This window comes from Haliotis rufescens, unplaced genomic scaffold, assembly GCF_023055435.1.
Source record: "Haliotis rufescens isolate VD_foot unplaced genomic scaffold, xgHalRufe1.0.p SCAF_2, whole genome shotgun sequence".
NCBI lineage: Eukaryota > Metazoa > Mollusca > Gastropoda > Lepetellida > Haliotidae > Haliotis > Haliotis rufescens.
Window position 1 is genome coordinate 42562958 of NW_025963890.1, and position 16194 is coordinate 42579151.

At 41.1% G+C, this 16194-nt stretch overlaps 1 protein-coding gene across 7 annotated transcripts in view; it reads right to left on the minus strand.

Annotated features, from left to right (window-relative positions):
* LOC124149403 overlaps nt 1–16194 on the minus strand; it is a 136519-nt gene that overhangs the window by 39356 nt on the left and 80969 nt on the right. Inside the window, exon 1 of one of the 7 annotated variants that reach the window (XM_046520960.2) lies at nt 2566–3891. The exons of the other annotated variants lie outside the window; for them this stretch is intronic. Within the exon in view, the coding sequence (XP_046376916.1) occupies nt 2566–2726 (161 nt within the window). The 5' untranslated portion in view covers nt 2727–3891. Of the gene's footprint in view, nt 1–2565; nt 3892–16194 lie in introns of those variants that run through there. 7 annotated transcript variants of the gene reach the window in all.

The following is a 16194-nucleotide window of genomic DNA, read 5'->3' on the forward strand; positions in this document are numbered from 1 at the left end:
TCATCCAAATATCTCCACATGGAACATAACAATACTTAACCAATTAGATATACCGGTACTCTGACAACCCATTACCAATATCTACTGGGAGCTTAAGGATCCACATTCAGATTAGTCCTAAATCGCCTATGAAAATCTGTTGTCCAAATTTAATGAGACAAGTCTCCATTTAACAGTGGGTAATATCATCATTTATTGACAGAGAGTTTAATGGGCAGTTCTGATAAACTGTAATCACTGCCCTTAATCATGAAACTCTGAATAAGTGATGACTGCACCGACACATTTAAAAGTAGTTTGGTTAGAGTCGGACTGGGTCAGCACTAGGGCGTCAAACTGCATGGTAACGGGCGACTGATGGCGCCAAGTTGGGATGGTGCCATGGTTTCCTGGTGGAGGATGGTTTGCCTATAAAGGAACTTGTAGCAACAACAACTCATGCTATTGATGCTGAGCTCAGTTCTCAGTTTTATCGCTTACACTGTACATTAGGCCATACTGAAACAAGAAAACAGCGTTATCACTATCCCCCTGCATGTGGCACATTAGAATTTTGTTTGTTCATATAGCAGTGAAAGTAATACACAAAAGCCCCTTCTCTGGTAGTTTCTTAGACAACTTGTCCCCATTTCACACAGTATGCACTAAGTTGAAAAGCACGGAGCAAAATAATAATTGACGGGACCAATTTTCGAACTCAGTCTTTTCAGAAAATTCGACGGAAATGCAGAAGGATGGACAGAAGCACGGGCAGAAAAAACTCCTTTCCTATAATAACCAGAGTTTGCCACTAACATGGCTATATCCCCCGCACCTGTTGCAGAATTTATGACATGATTAAATCTAAACAAAACCTAACCTTTTTTAACCGAGGTGGAACTTGTCATGGAAATTGTAAAAAAAGAAGAGTTTGGAACCTAAGTCCATCTTGTTGCCATGGAAATGTAAAAAATAAAAATTTCTAAAATTTCTGAATAGCAAAAAGCACCAGTTCAGCATGTACTTGACAGACCTGCAAAGTTTCATGAAAAAATATTGAACGGTTTCTGAGTTATGCTCCGGAAATGAAACGTGACGGACGGACGGAGCCCGTTTCTATATCTCCCGCAAACTTTGTTGGGCGGGGAATAATTATTAAACTTTATCCCTGCCTCACCCCAAAATGACATTGCTACCTGCAGTGTATAAAATTCAAAAAAAAAGTCAGGGCAACATTGCAAAGTTACCAGACCAGATAAAATGTTGCCAGTCCAGACTTTTCCAGGTTAACAAACAAAGGTAACAAAAGGGTAAACATCAGAACAGTACTGTTTAATGTCAGTTCTCAGATAAAAGCAATAAACTGGTGGATTGTCAACTCAGTAACTTTAACCCCTTTGTTTGTACTTGATGAAATACACCATGTATAGTCCTACAAAACATTCATGCTTTATGTAAGCACATCAACAGTTAATGTGGATGATTCCTCAAACAGTTGTTAAAAAACTAACAAAACATATTGCCTCAGACCTCACACTTTTGAAATAATATTATGACAATCTAATAATTATTTTATAGTGAATGGAAAGTTCAATCCTGACTTCTCATATTGCCCTTAGCTTTATAGTGAGTGAGTGAGTGAGTTGGGTTTAACACCGCTTTTAACAGTATTCCAGTTATATCGCGGCGTGTCAGCTTAATGTGGGAGGAAAGCCCAAAGTGATGCAGGTCTCAGACGTTTACCACTTCGGTGAAACCCACGAGCACGGGTATGGTGCTGACAAACCTAAAAACATAAACGGGGCGAACCGGGATTCAAACCCACAATCATAGGTTTCTGGCGTGCCCAAGGGACGCAACTCTGCACAGGGAATCGCGGCGCCTTAGACGACTTGGCCACCTGTGCCTGATCAGACTATATGTCAACATGCAATCTCATTCTTTATACTGTTAAGTCTAGATAAAAGCAAACAAAATGTCAAATAGTAGTCAAATTCAGCAGTCACAGCTAGTATAGTGATCATAATGTTTTCTCAATCCAATGTTAAAACTGCTAAAATAAAGGACATACAACAGACCATCAAACTTGTGTAGATGAATAGAAAACAATTGTTTGAAAGATTTACAATATTCCTTAAAGAAACGTCAGATCAATATACAGCATGTTGTGTTGTCATGGAGCAACCTCAAAACAATACAAAAATGTTGGTGAGCAGCTTTGATCTATAATTCAAAATTAATTCAACTTTTACAGTGCTGTAGGTTCTTCCATGGTGTATACTGTGAACAATGCAATCACAGGATACCAATACTCCTTGTTTTCTACCCTTTATGGATGAATCCTCAAGTCTATTTCACTAATTTAAGTGTTTAAATTCAACGAGGTTCCGAAGTCTTTGAACTCTGCTACAGTAGTATTTTAATCTAGAGACCCTTTAAATCTTTTTTTTAACATCATGGAGTCCTTCGCTTTCATGCTAAACTAAACACTGTCATTCCAATCATTTCAGACTGTAAGGTTAAACTGATCGTTTGCCGAGTGCAGAACTCCAGCCAGAACAGCTACCATGCACTGTCTATACTGACCATATTTTGGGCCTCTCTCGAACCAGAAGGAACTCCTGCGTGGGCGTGCCCCGAAACCTGAGTTTGAGACTGTCATATGGCACCATGTTGAGACCATGTACACCTTTCTGTGTGAGCACCGGCAGGCGGAGAGGCATTCCCCGACACACAGACACTACCATACACGTGCCCTCCGTACACAACACCTTTGACAGCCGGCAGAATTAAATGTGTATTTGGCAGCACAGCTCCATTGTGAGCTGAGTCTCCAATGAGGACTTGAAAGCATAAACCTGTGTGAGATTATATGTGAACCAAGGAGAACACCTTTCCATCCATTGACACGCCAGCCACTGATAAAGGCCGGCTAGTTGATATACAGCAGAAGGTGTACTTCGACCATTATCCGTCAATGTTTCAACCGCTGACCAAGCACGTCCTGTAAAGACTGATAGTGCTCCAGACCAGCCAATACAGTTCAATTTGTTGCCAGACCCTCACAAACTGTTAACAGGCATCCAGAACAAATCTCCTTATTGAAATAGCTCTACAGCAAATATTGCTTGAATACTTTCTCCACAAAGACGAGGTTTTATTGCATTAATCCCACTGAGAACATTACATGGGAAGTTTACCAGGTTCACATCCATGTGGTGAAAGTCGACATCCAATTATGAAGAAAAGTTCAAGTTACACACTTTCGGTATCGCATCTCACTTGTGACAACACCACAAGTCTGTACAGACATGAGCTCCCTTTAACAAGAAGAAGCCGACCTTGTTGTATGTCCAACAATCACACCCAGGTCAGTGTCTCACCGAGATGATGAATCAGTAATGAAGCACCCCCCTGCCCTGCTGATAGAGCATGGAGTCAGTTCAGCTCCACATCACTTCAGAATTCACATCCTCACAGCAACATGTAGTTCTGTCAGTTTGTATGTGGCAGACATCTTCAAGGAAAGTTTCATCTCCTCCTCAGTCAACCCCGATCCAATGGTGTCCAGTTCCACCGACAGCAACAACTCGGTTCAAGTCACATGCCTAGCAGCAGCTTCAAATGATTAATATTTCAATAACACAAGTTAGTAACAAAGGCTAGCCATGACAAGATGTCGATATACATTAACGTAATGAACATGGCCCATCTCGGAGGTTATTACCATCCCAACTGCACTACGATCCCACCTGCTTCGTCAATACAAGGCTAAATCAATATACACAATAATCAGGTGTGGGAGCGACAAATTGACTCGTGTTGGTGACCGGCAAGTCATTCCTTGTCAATACCAGATCTGTCTATCATAACAGCTCCTGCACTGATAGACAGGCAGGGCATGAAGTGTCTATTGATTGACTGCCTTGACTTTTATGTCATTTTTTTCTCCAATAAATCAAGACATAAATCCATTCCACGAACATACAGCCTCTATATTTATGTGATCCTATATTCACTATGTCTTAGGTCAATTATCCGTTACTCAATCGATTTACAACCTCCTGATACAGAACTTTCCTTAGCACTATTGGTTGTCAAGGTAGGAAAAAACTGTTTTCCTCACTGGTAACGTTCTCACAAAGAAGCAGTGACTGCTCTCATTCAAATCCGACCAAGTCAGTTGAATTCTCAATCAATTAAAATACATTTTGCCGAGTGTATCAATATAGACTAGTTAGCATACACTAACACCTACAAGGACTGAGGGGAGTATGTGCAGCTCTGTGTTGGTATCAAGGAATGCAATCAAGCAAACATGGTTATTCAACTGTTTGACTGCTCCTAGATTACACCGATACAACTGCTATACAATTAGTCAAGTGTCTTCAGGTCCATACAGTCTGGACATAGTGCCTAGGAGACTACAAGTCCCACTGCTCAAAGGCCACAATTAGTCAAGTGTCTTCTGGTCTGTAGAATCTGGACACAGTGTCCTTGGAGACTACAAGTCCCACTAGTCAAAGGCCACAATTAGTCAAGTGTCTTCAGGTCCATATAGTCTGGACACAATGTCCTCAGGTCCATACAGTCTGGGCACACCGTCCTAGGAGTCAACGAGTCCCACTACTCAAGAGCCACAATTAGTCAAGTGTCCTCAGGTCCATACAGTCTGGGCACACCATCCTAGGAGTCAACGAGTTCCACTACTCAAGAGCCACAATTAGTCAAGTGTCTTCTGGTCTGTAGAATCTGGACACAGTGTCCTTGGAGACTACAAGTCCCACTAGTCAAAGGCCACAATTAGTCAAGTGTCTTCAGGTCCATATAGTCTGGACACAATGTCTTCAGGTCCATATAGTCTGGACACACCGTCCTAGGAGTCAAAGAGTCCCACTACTCAAGAGCCACAATTAGTCAAGTGTCCTCAGGTCCATATAGTCTGGACACACCGTCCTAGGAGTCAACAAGTCCCACTACTCAAGAGCCACAATTAGTTAAGTGTCCTCAGGTCCATACAGTCTGGGCACACCGTCCTAGGAGTCAATGAGTTCCACTACTCAAGAGCCACAATTAGTCAAGTGTCTTCAGGTCCATATAGTCTGGACACAGTGTCCTCAGGTCCATACAGTCTGGGCACACCGTCCTAGGAGTCAACGAGTCCCACTACTCAAGAGCCACAATTAGTCAAGTGTCTTCAGGTCCATATAGTCTGGACACACCGTCCTAGGAGTCAATGAGTCCCACTTCTCAAGAGCCGCAATTAGTCAAGTGTCTTCAGGTCCATACAGTCTTGAAACAATGTCTTCATGTCCGTACAGTCTGGGCACAGTGTCCTCAGGTCCATACAGTCTGGACACACCGTCCTAGGAGACTACAAGTCCCACTACTCAAGGGAGACAATTCAAGTGTCTTCAGGTCTATACAGTCTTTACACAGTGTCTTCATGTCCGTATAGTCTGGACACAGTGTCCTCAGGTCCATACAGTCTGGGCACACCGTATAGGAGTCAACGAGTCCCACTACTCAAGAGCCACAATTAGTAAAGTGTCTTCAGGTCCATATAGTCTGGACACAGTGTCCTCAGGTCCATACAGTCTGGGCACACCGTATAGGAGTCAACGAGTCCCACTACTCAAGAGCCACAATTAGTCAAGTGTCTTCAGGTCCATATAGTCTGGACACAGTGTCCTAGGAGTCAATGAGTCCCACTTCTCAAGAGCCGCAATTAGTCAAGTGTCTTCAGGTCCATACCGTCTTGAAACAATGTCTTCATGTCCGTACAGTCTGGGCACAGTGTCCTCAGGTCCGTATAGTCTGGACACACCGTCCTAGGAGACTTCAAGTCCCACTACTTAAGGGCGACTATTCAAGTGTCTTCAGGTCTATACAGTCTTTACACAGTGTCTTCAGGTCCGTGCAGTCTTGACACAGTGTCCTAGGAGACTACCATCCTGCCTTCCACGATTAAATATGGAAAGTGTAGGTGTGTCGGACTCAAGGCAGTTGCTGGGCTAGGTGCAAGTAATCATTACACAATTACCTGCACTCTAACTGCTGCTCTCGGTCCTACTGTTAAAGTCCTAATGAGCGATGGATCACCACTGCCATATCAGTCAGGGGACCTCAAGGTTAATTATACACATGGTGATAGGAACGATACATGATACACATTTCAATTACAGGCTCAACATTGACCTTATATCTTGTTCTAATTAATATTTTGGGATTATGAGACTAAGATCAATACTTAATCTGATCTATCATGTTATCTTAAAAAAATATTTACATTTGATAGCAAAACATGATAATCTGATAGAGTCACTTAAAAAATAATTATGCTGACTGAACATTTTTATCCAGATTTTTACCGCTAAAAATGCCAAATACATGTTGATACATTGTCAGTCTGCAACTGTTGCCACAAGTCTGACATCAGATTCTGTTAAAATTTTGTCCGGTCTAGTAAAGTCAGAATTATTAGTCCACATAATAAATCGACAATAACGTTCATGCTAGTAGCCTCGAAAAGTTTTTGGCACAGACAGCAATGAATTGCCACACATTACACCTTGAGTGAATGAGTGTGTGAGCGAGTGTGGGTGCGTCAGGGCTGCAACGAATACACTATGAGGCGAATGTGATGCATATCAAGAATACAGGGTAACAAATACGAATATTTCTTCATGAATACACCAACATGTCAGTAGTTGATGTATTATTTTTTCGTATTCAGTGAAACAACAAAATCAATTATTTAACATGGTTTGACGATGTTGGAAGTGTTAATTATTATTATTATTATTATTATTATTATTATTATTATATAATATATTTATATACCACTTATCAAGGTACTAGTATCTGCTCTGACCACTGACCACATCAAATAAAATATAACAGACGAGTTCAAGTCAAAAACACAATCTAAAATTGTAAATATTCGTTTCTAGTAACCGCAAATCATGAATTCAATTCATGAAGGGATATGGTTGGATTCACCGAATGTACGAGTGAATCCTATCAGCCCTAGCACACATGTATGTTAAGGTGTGTGTGTTATGCCCTTCTTTAGGTATTGATGGTCAGTCTGAGCTGCAGGACACTTAATGACAGGGAAAAGTTTTATCTGGGATGTTCGCTTCCTTATTATGGTTATGAGAAGGACCCCTTATTTTTCATGCCAACTTTCAAACACTATTTATAGCTAAAATGAATAGAATTATCACTAAACCGCCCGCATGTTATCAGAAATGTCTCGCGGGCCACTGTAACATGATAATGCCCTCATATTGCTTATCGACTGACCATTATCACGCCTGTTGTTAGGTGACGTCATAGGATAGGGATAGGTGACGTCACGTTCAATAGTGTCGTCATCTAGTTTGTTCTACGTTTCCATAATTGTAAAAGTGGGTCAGTGACATCTGTGTTGATTGCAGTAAATGAATCAAAACCGATATTGGTGTTTCTTTTTATTTGATAACAAATTCCATCCATTTTAGCTATGATAACGGTAACGCTATTTTTCAGGGCATTATCATTTGCAGAAGCCCTCGATCTTTTCAAATGCCCTCCTTTGTCAGGCAGTTAATGGAAGACCTCAGGCTTCTGCAAATGGTAATGCCATGAAAAATAGCATTACCCTTATAGTAATCTAAACTAAATGGTATATATTACAGTGATACTTAACAGCAAAGAAAATGAATCAGAATGTGGCTTGCTGGGATGAAATTGAACTGGGCCTTACATACGTTTGGCTTATGGGAGTTTTCAGACATCGCATATGACAATACCAGACTCTCTACAACTGATTTAGGGGATAAACATACTGTCTTTTCAATGTAGAGCTAGGTGACTTGTTGATTTAAATGTGCAAAATTTAACTGGGACCAAACTTGCAGCATGAAGTTTCAAATGTTAATTTAGCAGGGTTAAATCTACAGGTAACAAAGCTCTACATTGAAAACTATGTTTTTCTCCATTCTACCATGACTAAATAGAATGCGAACTCTTTGATGTCAACAAATATATTGAGTGCAGTGGCAAGGGTTGTGTCCAGCGTTCTGAGTGGGTTGTCACGCTGAATTACACAGTCACTGCAGACAACAGCCTGTATTTTGCACTCTATACGCTCAAGCAGTTTTTTCACACCGACAATGACTAAAAAAGAAGTACTGTTCTATAAATACCCAGCCAAATTGGCTGTTTTAATCAGAGGGGTTCATTGTGATTTGATAACCTATGATTGACAAATCAAAATCAAATAAATTACAAGTTCAAGGTCAAATTATGTGAAACGAATCAGAACTTCTCGTCACTGAGGAGACAAACGATATTTTCCAGCAAGTCTAGTGGCATTCACACTCTCCACTAGCCCTTTAAAACCTAATTTAGCCACAAACTCGCAAGCTTGCATTGATTTCCAACAGTGAGAACCATGTCCATCTAAGAATGCATGAGAACCGAAGTGTGTCACATTGTTCTGAATAGAAAGACGTCTCATAAAAGATCTTAAGACACATTTCAATCTTTCCATGAAAAAATCATCAAACAAGAAATCTGCCTTATCCATTACCTTACAAGGCTTCATGTAATAGCTTTGAATTTATCAAGCATGCACTCACAAACATCAAAGAACAAAATGTTGATGTGTAACTCTGACCTATTCATTGCAGTAAAATTATTTTTATGAAAAGTGCATACATAATCTGACCATGAAACGATTTTCTTTAGAAAGAGTTGTGTGTAAATAAACCATAACATACTACGGTAACTTCAAAGCCAAACAATAAACAGTATGAGTGATACACCCACCACACTTTCATTTCATGTTGTGGTGTAGAGATTTGATTACAAACAAATTAGCTTTGGAAGATTGAAATGAGAATTGCATCAGAATATTCATTCTTCGGGCATATCAAATGTGATTTTTGGGTTTTACAGATGAAGAAAGAGAAATCTGTGCAGGACGTTTACTGTGTTTTGAGTGAGTGAGTGAGTGAGTGAGTGAGTGAGTGAGTGAGTGAGTGAGTGTATGTGTGATGAAGTTTGGCGGGCATATCAAATGTGATTTGCATGACGTTTACTGTGTTTTGAGTGAGTGAGTGAGTGAGTGAATGAATGGGTGAGTGAGTGAGTGAGTGAGTGAGTGAGTGAGTGAGTGAGTGAGTGAGTGAGCGAGCGAGCGAGTGAGTATATGTGTGATGAAGTTTGGCGGGCATATCAAATGTGATTTGCATGACGTTTACTGTGTTTTGAGTGAGTGAGTGAGTATATGTTTGATGAAGTTTTGAGTTTATTGGAACATGGACTCCCCTGGGAGGGGGGTAGGGGGTTGAGTTGCTTGGTTGCAGTCAACAATATTCCAGCGACATGACAACAGCATATAAACAATCATGTTTATGTCATGCCAAGCCAAGCAGTGGGGATTAAGTTTAATTTCATTAATTTCATCCTATTTTTCGTCTTTGTTTTGGCTTCTGTTAAACACCCCAACAACCTCCCACCAACCCCCCACCCACCCCCCAAACAAAATAGTGCACCTCGGTTCAGAACTACTCAACTATTGACAGGATAACCAGATATGTCATTCTATTGAAACTGACACAGTTATATGTTATATTGATTTGAAAGAAGAATATATTTGGTCACCTTCATCATTCATGCATTACACATTTCATAAACAAACAAAAATCAAATTTAAGTGATGTTACCACATGGCATCATGCATGGGAATTAGATGGTCACAATGGCTGTTAATATTCCAGTAACCACATCAGCATCTAATTACCGTATTCGACGTAATAAGCGCCCCGCTCTTATAAGCGCCCCGCTCTTATAAGCGCCCACGGCGACATTTGCTAAGATATTGGTTTGTGAACGATCCCAATTAGCACCCCTTCCGATTGATCAATGTACACAACACTTATTTATTCGCGTATAATACGCACTCGTGTGTTATATGCACCCTTAATTATGGGCATTTAATTCTGGAAAAATATATCCGTCATATGTAAACATTTCAGGCTGTCAGCATAAACCACGAAATGTATCTTTCAACTCTGTTTTTTCACCAAAATAACATTCTAATAAGGGCCCCCTATTTCTAATTTTGAGAGCGCCCTGGGCGCTTATTACGTCGAATACGGTAATACCAGTAACCGCATCAGCATCTTATTAATACCAGTAACCGCATCAGCATCTAATTAATACCAGTAACCGCATCAGCATCTAATTAGTACCAGTAACTGCATCAGCGTCTAATTAATACCAGTAACCGCATCAGCATCTAATAAATAGTATTATACCATTAACTGTATCAGCATCTAATTAATACCAGTAACTGTCTGCTACATAAAACCCCATTCACAGTGATGTACTCAAAGAGCATTAGAAATTGGCACTAGTCCTGTAGTCCTTGCTAAACTGCCCAATAGTTAAGGTGTCGTAAGGACTAGCAGAAATTTTCTCTTTTTTCAAGGTTTGGCTATATGTTATCATTATAAGGACAAGTGGACTAAAACTGTTAGTTTCTATCACTGTTAAATCATTTGCAAATGAATAAAGGTCCAAACACATCCATGAAATACTACCTGGCAAACAGTTTTTTGTATGATTTGTTTCCATAGAAACACGGAAAACAAAAGATAACAAGTTCTGTAACAGGCATTAGATGGATGAGAAGAAAAACAGAGACACTTGAAGATGAAAAGTCGGCCATTAATGCAATAACATTGTTAATCCTCTTATGCTGATAGGACAATAAATTATGCAGAGGCCCACATCTCTGTTGTCGTGACAGCCAGGTATTTGCTGTAACTTGAAGCGGTGAAACTCTTCCAGAACGTCACATCCAATCCATTCTTGATTATACAGTAAAAACTGTCAAATATGCACAGAATGCAATTTATATACAAAAAATCATTTTCTAGAAAAATACTTAATTTCTCAAAATATTTCTCTACTTAAGGTCATGACTTCATTAATATGTCACTGGCTTTAATACTAAATGTATAAACTCTGTTTGCCTGCCACAGGTACATAGAAAAAATCCTAGATAAGTCCCTGAATAGTCTAGTTTGTGCCTCACAGTATCAACTGTACTGTGTAATGAAACTTCTCCACCAGTAGGGGGCACGGGTGGCCCAGTCCTCTAAGGCGCCGCGATTCGCTGTGAAGAGTTGCGTCCCTTGGGCACGCCAGAAACCTATGATTGTGGGTTCGAATCCCAGTTCGCCCCGATTATGTTTCTAGGTTTGTCAGCACCATACCCGTGCTCGTGGGTTTCACCGAAGTGGTAAACGTCTGAGACCTGCATCACTTTGGGCTTTCCTCCCACATTAAGCTGACATGCCGCGATATAACTTGAATACTGTTAAAAGCGGCGTTAAACCCAACTCATTCCCTCACTCTCCAACAGTACTTGCACAATGTCCATAAGCTACTGAGAGATGTCATATGAATAGGGCTGGGACGGTGTACTTCGGGTACCCGGGTCGGGTGGGTACTGAGTAGGACCTGGATACCCACAGGACTACCCGGACCCGTGATTAGTCTCATGATATATTCTTTAATGACAAAAAGTATCTAGAACTCCATGGTTACACTACAAGTCACTAATGTACTCATTTCTTTCTGACTATGCACGCATTCCTTCTGACTATTATTTGTTTGAATAAAGATAAAAGTAAACCTTCAGTGTATGCATGACCAGAACATTTTATTAGTGAATTTAAATACTTTATGCCAGGGCTATGGTTACACTATTCCCAAACAGACATTCTGTACCTATATTTCTTGAAACCTACAGTAGGTACCCTGGCAGGGTTGTGTAATATAGGGTTGGGAACCCGGGTAGTAAATTGGGACTCGTCCCAGCTATGGACTCGTCCCAGTGCTATGTTACCATGTTAATGACAGAGCAGGGGCGGGGTGTTATTTGCAGGTAGTTACATTCAGGGGCAAAACTTTCATAGGTAGGTAAAAAGCTGCAGAGTAAATCTAATCACATACAGCAAGCTTGTAGGAAATCTTTTCCAAGATTTCTGGCGTGAGAACTGCAGATTTGTTTTCCAAAGATAAATACAACTATTTCCACATGTGACTCCATGATCCATGACATTTGCTTCTCTTACTTATGTAGCTGTGGAAGTCTGGGAAACAAAGATGTTACATCAGTTGTGCAACTTGTCAAAAGTCGACTAGTTTATCTAATGTTCACATATCCTGAACCCTTAATAAAGGCATTTTTAGGAGGTGCCATAATTTTGAAAAATGTTTTAGGTCAACTTGCTTCCTTATGTTATTGATCATGTATTGATAATTCTGTTAAATTCAACAAAAAGAGACAATTAATGCCAATTTTTGCAGTTGATGAACTTGTGAAATTCTGATAACCAAGCTTTACAGTTACTACATAAAAAGATCCACAAGTGAGATACACTCCTTAGAATAGCAATATTTTAAGGGTGCTTCAAATGCATTCAGTTTTTCACATACCTGTGCAGAGCAGGTTACTGTAGGTAAATGAAGTGCACCTAAAAGCTCCACCAGCTGCACTGCAATATGTGGTGAGGTGAGGTGAAATGGGGTTTAACGCTGCATCCAAGATTACTGCACTTATATAGCAACTTGCATGCACGTGTGTGTGTATGTGTGTGTGGCTGCTTGTACTGACTGATGCCGATTTATAGTGCTAGCCCACTGAGATACCATGCCGCAGTTTAACATGAATACCCCACTCTGACACAGTATACTGACTCCGAGCAGACCAGTCCTTGTTTCAGACCCTGAATGCCGAGCGCCAGACAAGGTAACAACAAGTACCATCTTTCAGCGTCTTTTGGTATGACACGGCCAGGGATTGAACCCGGGACCTTTTGCTCTCCGGGCGGACGCTTTACCACTGGACCGACCACAGAGGCGGTCTGCAATATGTGAAACTGTATACCAACCATAATTTTTCTTTTGGATAATATATACACATGAGCATTAATTAAGCACAACCCAATTTTTCAGATAATTGCTACATTAAAAATGACTGGTGTGATTCAAGTTGGCAACTCAACAAAATGGAAGTAAACTGACAAACAGAACTCCTGGTCTTACCATTACACAAACGATGAAGCTGACACTAGCAAACGGTACCAATATATTGGCTTTCTGCAAAGAAGTCCAAAAACGTTCATGTCAACAACACTGAAAATTATCAGCACCCTGCCCACACCACGAATCGGACTGTCACATTATATGAAAAACAATTATTGTCAACCAAGGAATCACCACTCTCCAGTCAGTGTCTGGAGTATCCAGCCTCTCAAAGATGACATGCTGCTGATCAGACGTCTGATGTTCATTATTGGGATCCCCTGCCATTCCTGGTGCAGTGCCTGGGTCAGTTCACTCACGTTTTGAATTGGAGGGTCTCTAGTTCTAGCGTGGCGTCCAAGTCAATCCCAAAGAAGATGTTTAATTGGTTCAGATCCGACTGTCATTATTTTTCCGATTTTGAATGTTTAATTAATCTTTTCACCTTAAAACAGGAAAATTAGAGAGAATTCAAATAACCAAAAAATACCACCCACCACCCCCAACGATTGCCTATGTTTTTGTGTCAGGGATAAAATGGCAAATGTTTTCGTGATCTGATCCTATTGTAGTCGCCATCTTTGTGAAGCTTTTCGAGATAAGAACAGCGATCTGATTGGATATCTCCCTTTTATTACAAGGAGAACAACTCAAGATCATCGCGAGGTGGTGCCAGGGTCGAGCCAAGAAAAGCGGCGAGTGGACACGCTTGCCTCAAGAAGATGGTGAGTTCCTGGCTCAGAATCAACCGTAACAACAATAGCGTCACATCATAATAATGGCATAAAAATTGACTGAAGTTAAGATCCTGATTAGCCTAACAAAAACATCACAAGATACTTTCACTGATCCCAGGCCAAATTTCCTTTATTGTCAAACATCTGATTCCATGGAAGTGGGTAAATGCTTCACAACCAGATACACTTCCATGTTATAGCTTGACAGGAATTGGAGGGCTACTCACTGGTGGCAGTTAGCTAGCTGCAGATTACAAAATCTATTTATCAGTGAAGAAGCTATTGATTATAGCTATTATTATAAGCAATTATTAAACATTCTTTTTGTTTTTATTTTACTTTATGATTTATGTCACAGATTGGAAATACCCATGATGGATGAGGATAATCTGGTTGCAGGATTGTTCATTGGATTTACTATTGTAAATATTTGGCAAGTCATGATGTTTACAGAAAGCTGTTTAAATACCTGAACTCACACCACTACCCTTCCTGATTCCATCCTAATTATCTACCTGTACAGCTGGAATGTGACTATCCCAGCACACACAATTATCTACCTGTACAGCTGGGATGTGACTCTCTCAGCACACACAACTATCTACCTGTACAGCTTGGATGTGACTATCCCTGAACACACAACTATCTACCTGAATAGATAGGATGTGGCTATCCCTGAACACACAACTATCTACCTGTACAGCTGGAATGTGACTATCCCAGCACACACAATTATCTACCTGTACAGCTGGAATGTGACTTTCCCAGCACACACAACTATCTACCTGTACAGCTGGGATGTGACTCTCCCAGCACACACAACTATCTACCTGTACAGCTGGGATGTGACTATCCCTGAACACAAAACTATCTACCTGTACAGCATGGATGTGACTATCCCAGCACACACAACTATCTACCTGTACAGCTGGGATGTGACTATCCCAGCACACACAATTATCTATCTGTACAGCTGGGATGTGACTATCCCAGCACACACAATTATCTACCTGTACAGCTGGGATGTGACTCTCCCAGCACACACAATTATCTATCTGTACAGCTGGGATGTGACTATCCCAGCACACACAATTATCTATCTGTACAGCTGGGATGTGACTATCCCAGCACACACAACTATCTACCTGTACAGCTGGGATGTGACTCTCCCAGCACAAACAACTATCTACCTGTACAGCTGGGATGTGACTATCCCAGCACACACAACTATCTACCTGTACAGCTGGGATGTGACTCTCTCAGCACACACAACTATCTACCTGTACAGCTTGGATGTGACTATCCCTGAACACAAAACTATCTACCTGAATAGATAGGATGTGGCTATCCCAGCACACAAAACTATCTACCTGTACAGCTGGGATGTGACTATCCCGGCCCACACAACTATCTACCTGTATAGCTGGGATGTGACTATCCCAGCACACACAACTATCTACCTGTACAGCTGGGATGTGACTATCCCAGCACACACAACTATCTACCTGTACAGCTGGGATGTGACTCTCCCAGCACAAACAACTATCTATCTGTACAGCTGGGATGTGACTATCCCAGCACACACAACTATCTACCTGTACAGCTGGGATGTGACTATCCCAGCACACACAACTATCTATCTGTACAGCTGGGATGTGACTATCCCTGAACCCAAAACTATCTACCTGAATAGATGGGATGTTGCTATCCCAGCACACAAAACTATCTACCTGTACAGCTGGGATGTGACTCTCCCAGCATACATAACTATCTACCTGTACGGCTGGGATGTGACTATCCCTGAACACAAAACTATCTACCTGAATAGATGGGATGTGACTCTCCCAGCACACACAACTATCTACCTGTACAGCTGGGATGTGACTATCCCTGAACACACAACTATCTACCTGTACAGCTGGGATGTGACTATCCCTGAAACACAACTATCTACCTGAATAGATAGGATGTGGCTATCCCTGAACAAACAACTATCTACCTGTACAGCTGGGATGTGACTATCCCTGAACACAAAACTATCTACCTGAATAGATGGGATGTGACTATCCCAGCACACACAACTATCTACCTGTACAGCTGGGATGTGACTATCCCTGAACACACAACTATCTACCTGTACAGCTGGGATGTGACTATCCCTGAACACACAACTATCTACCTGAATAGATAGGATGTGGCTATCCCTGAACACACAACTATCTACCTGTACAGCTGGGATGTGACTATCCCTGAACACAAAACTATCTACCTGAATAGATGGGATGTGACTCTCCCAGCACACACAACTATCTACCTGTACAGCTGGGATGTGACTATCCCTGAACACAAAACTATCTACCTGAATAGATGGGATGTGACTCTCCCAGCA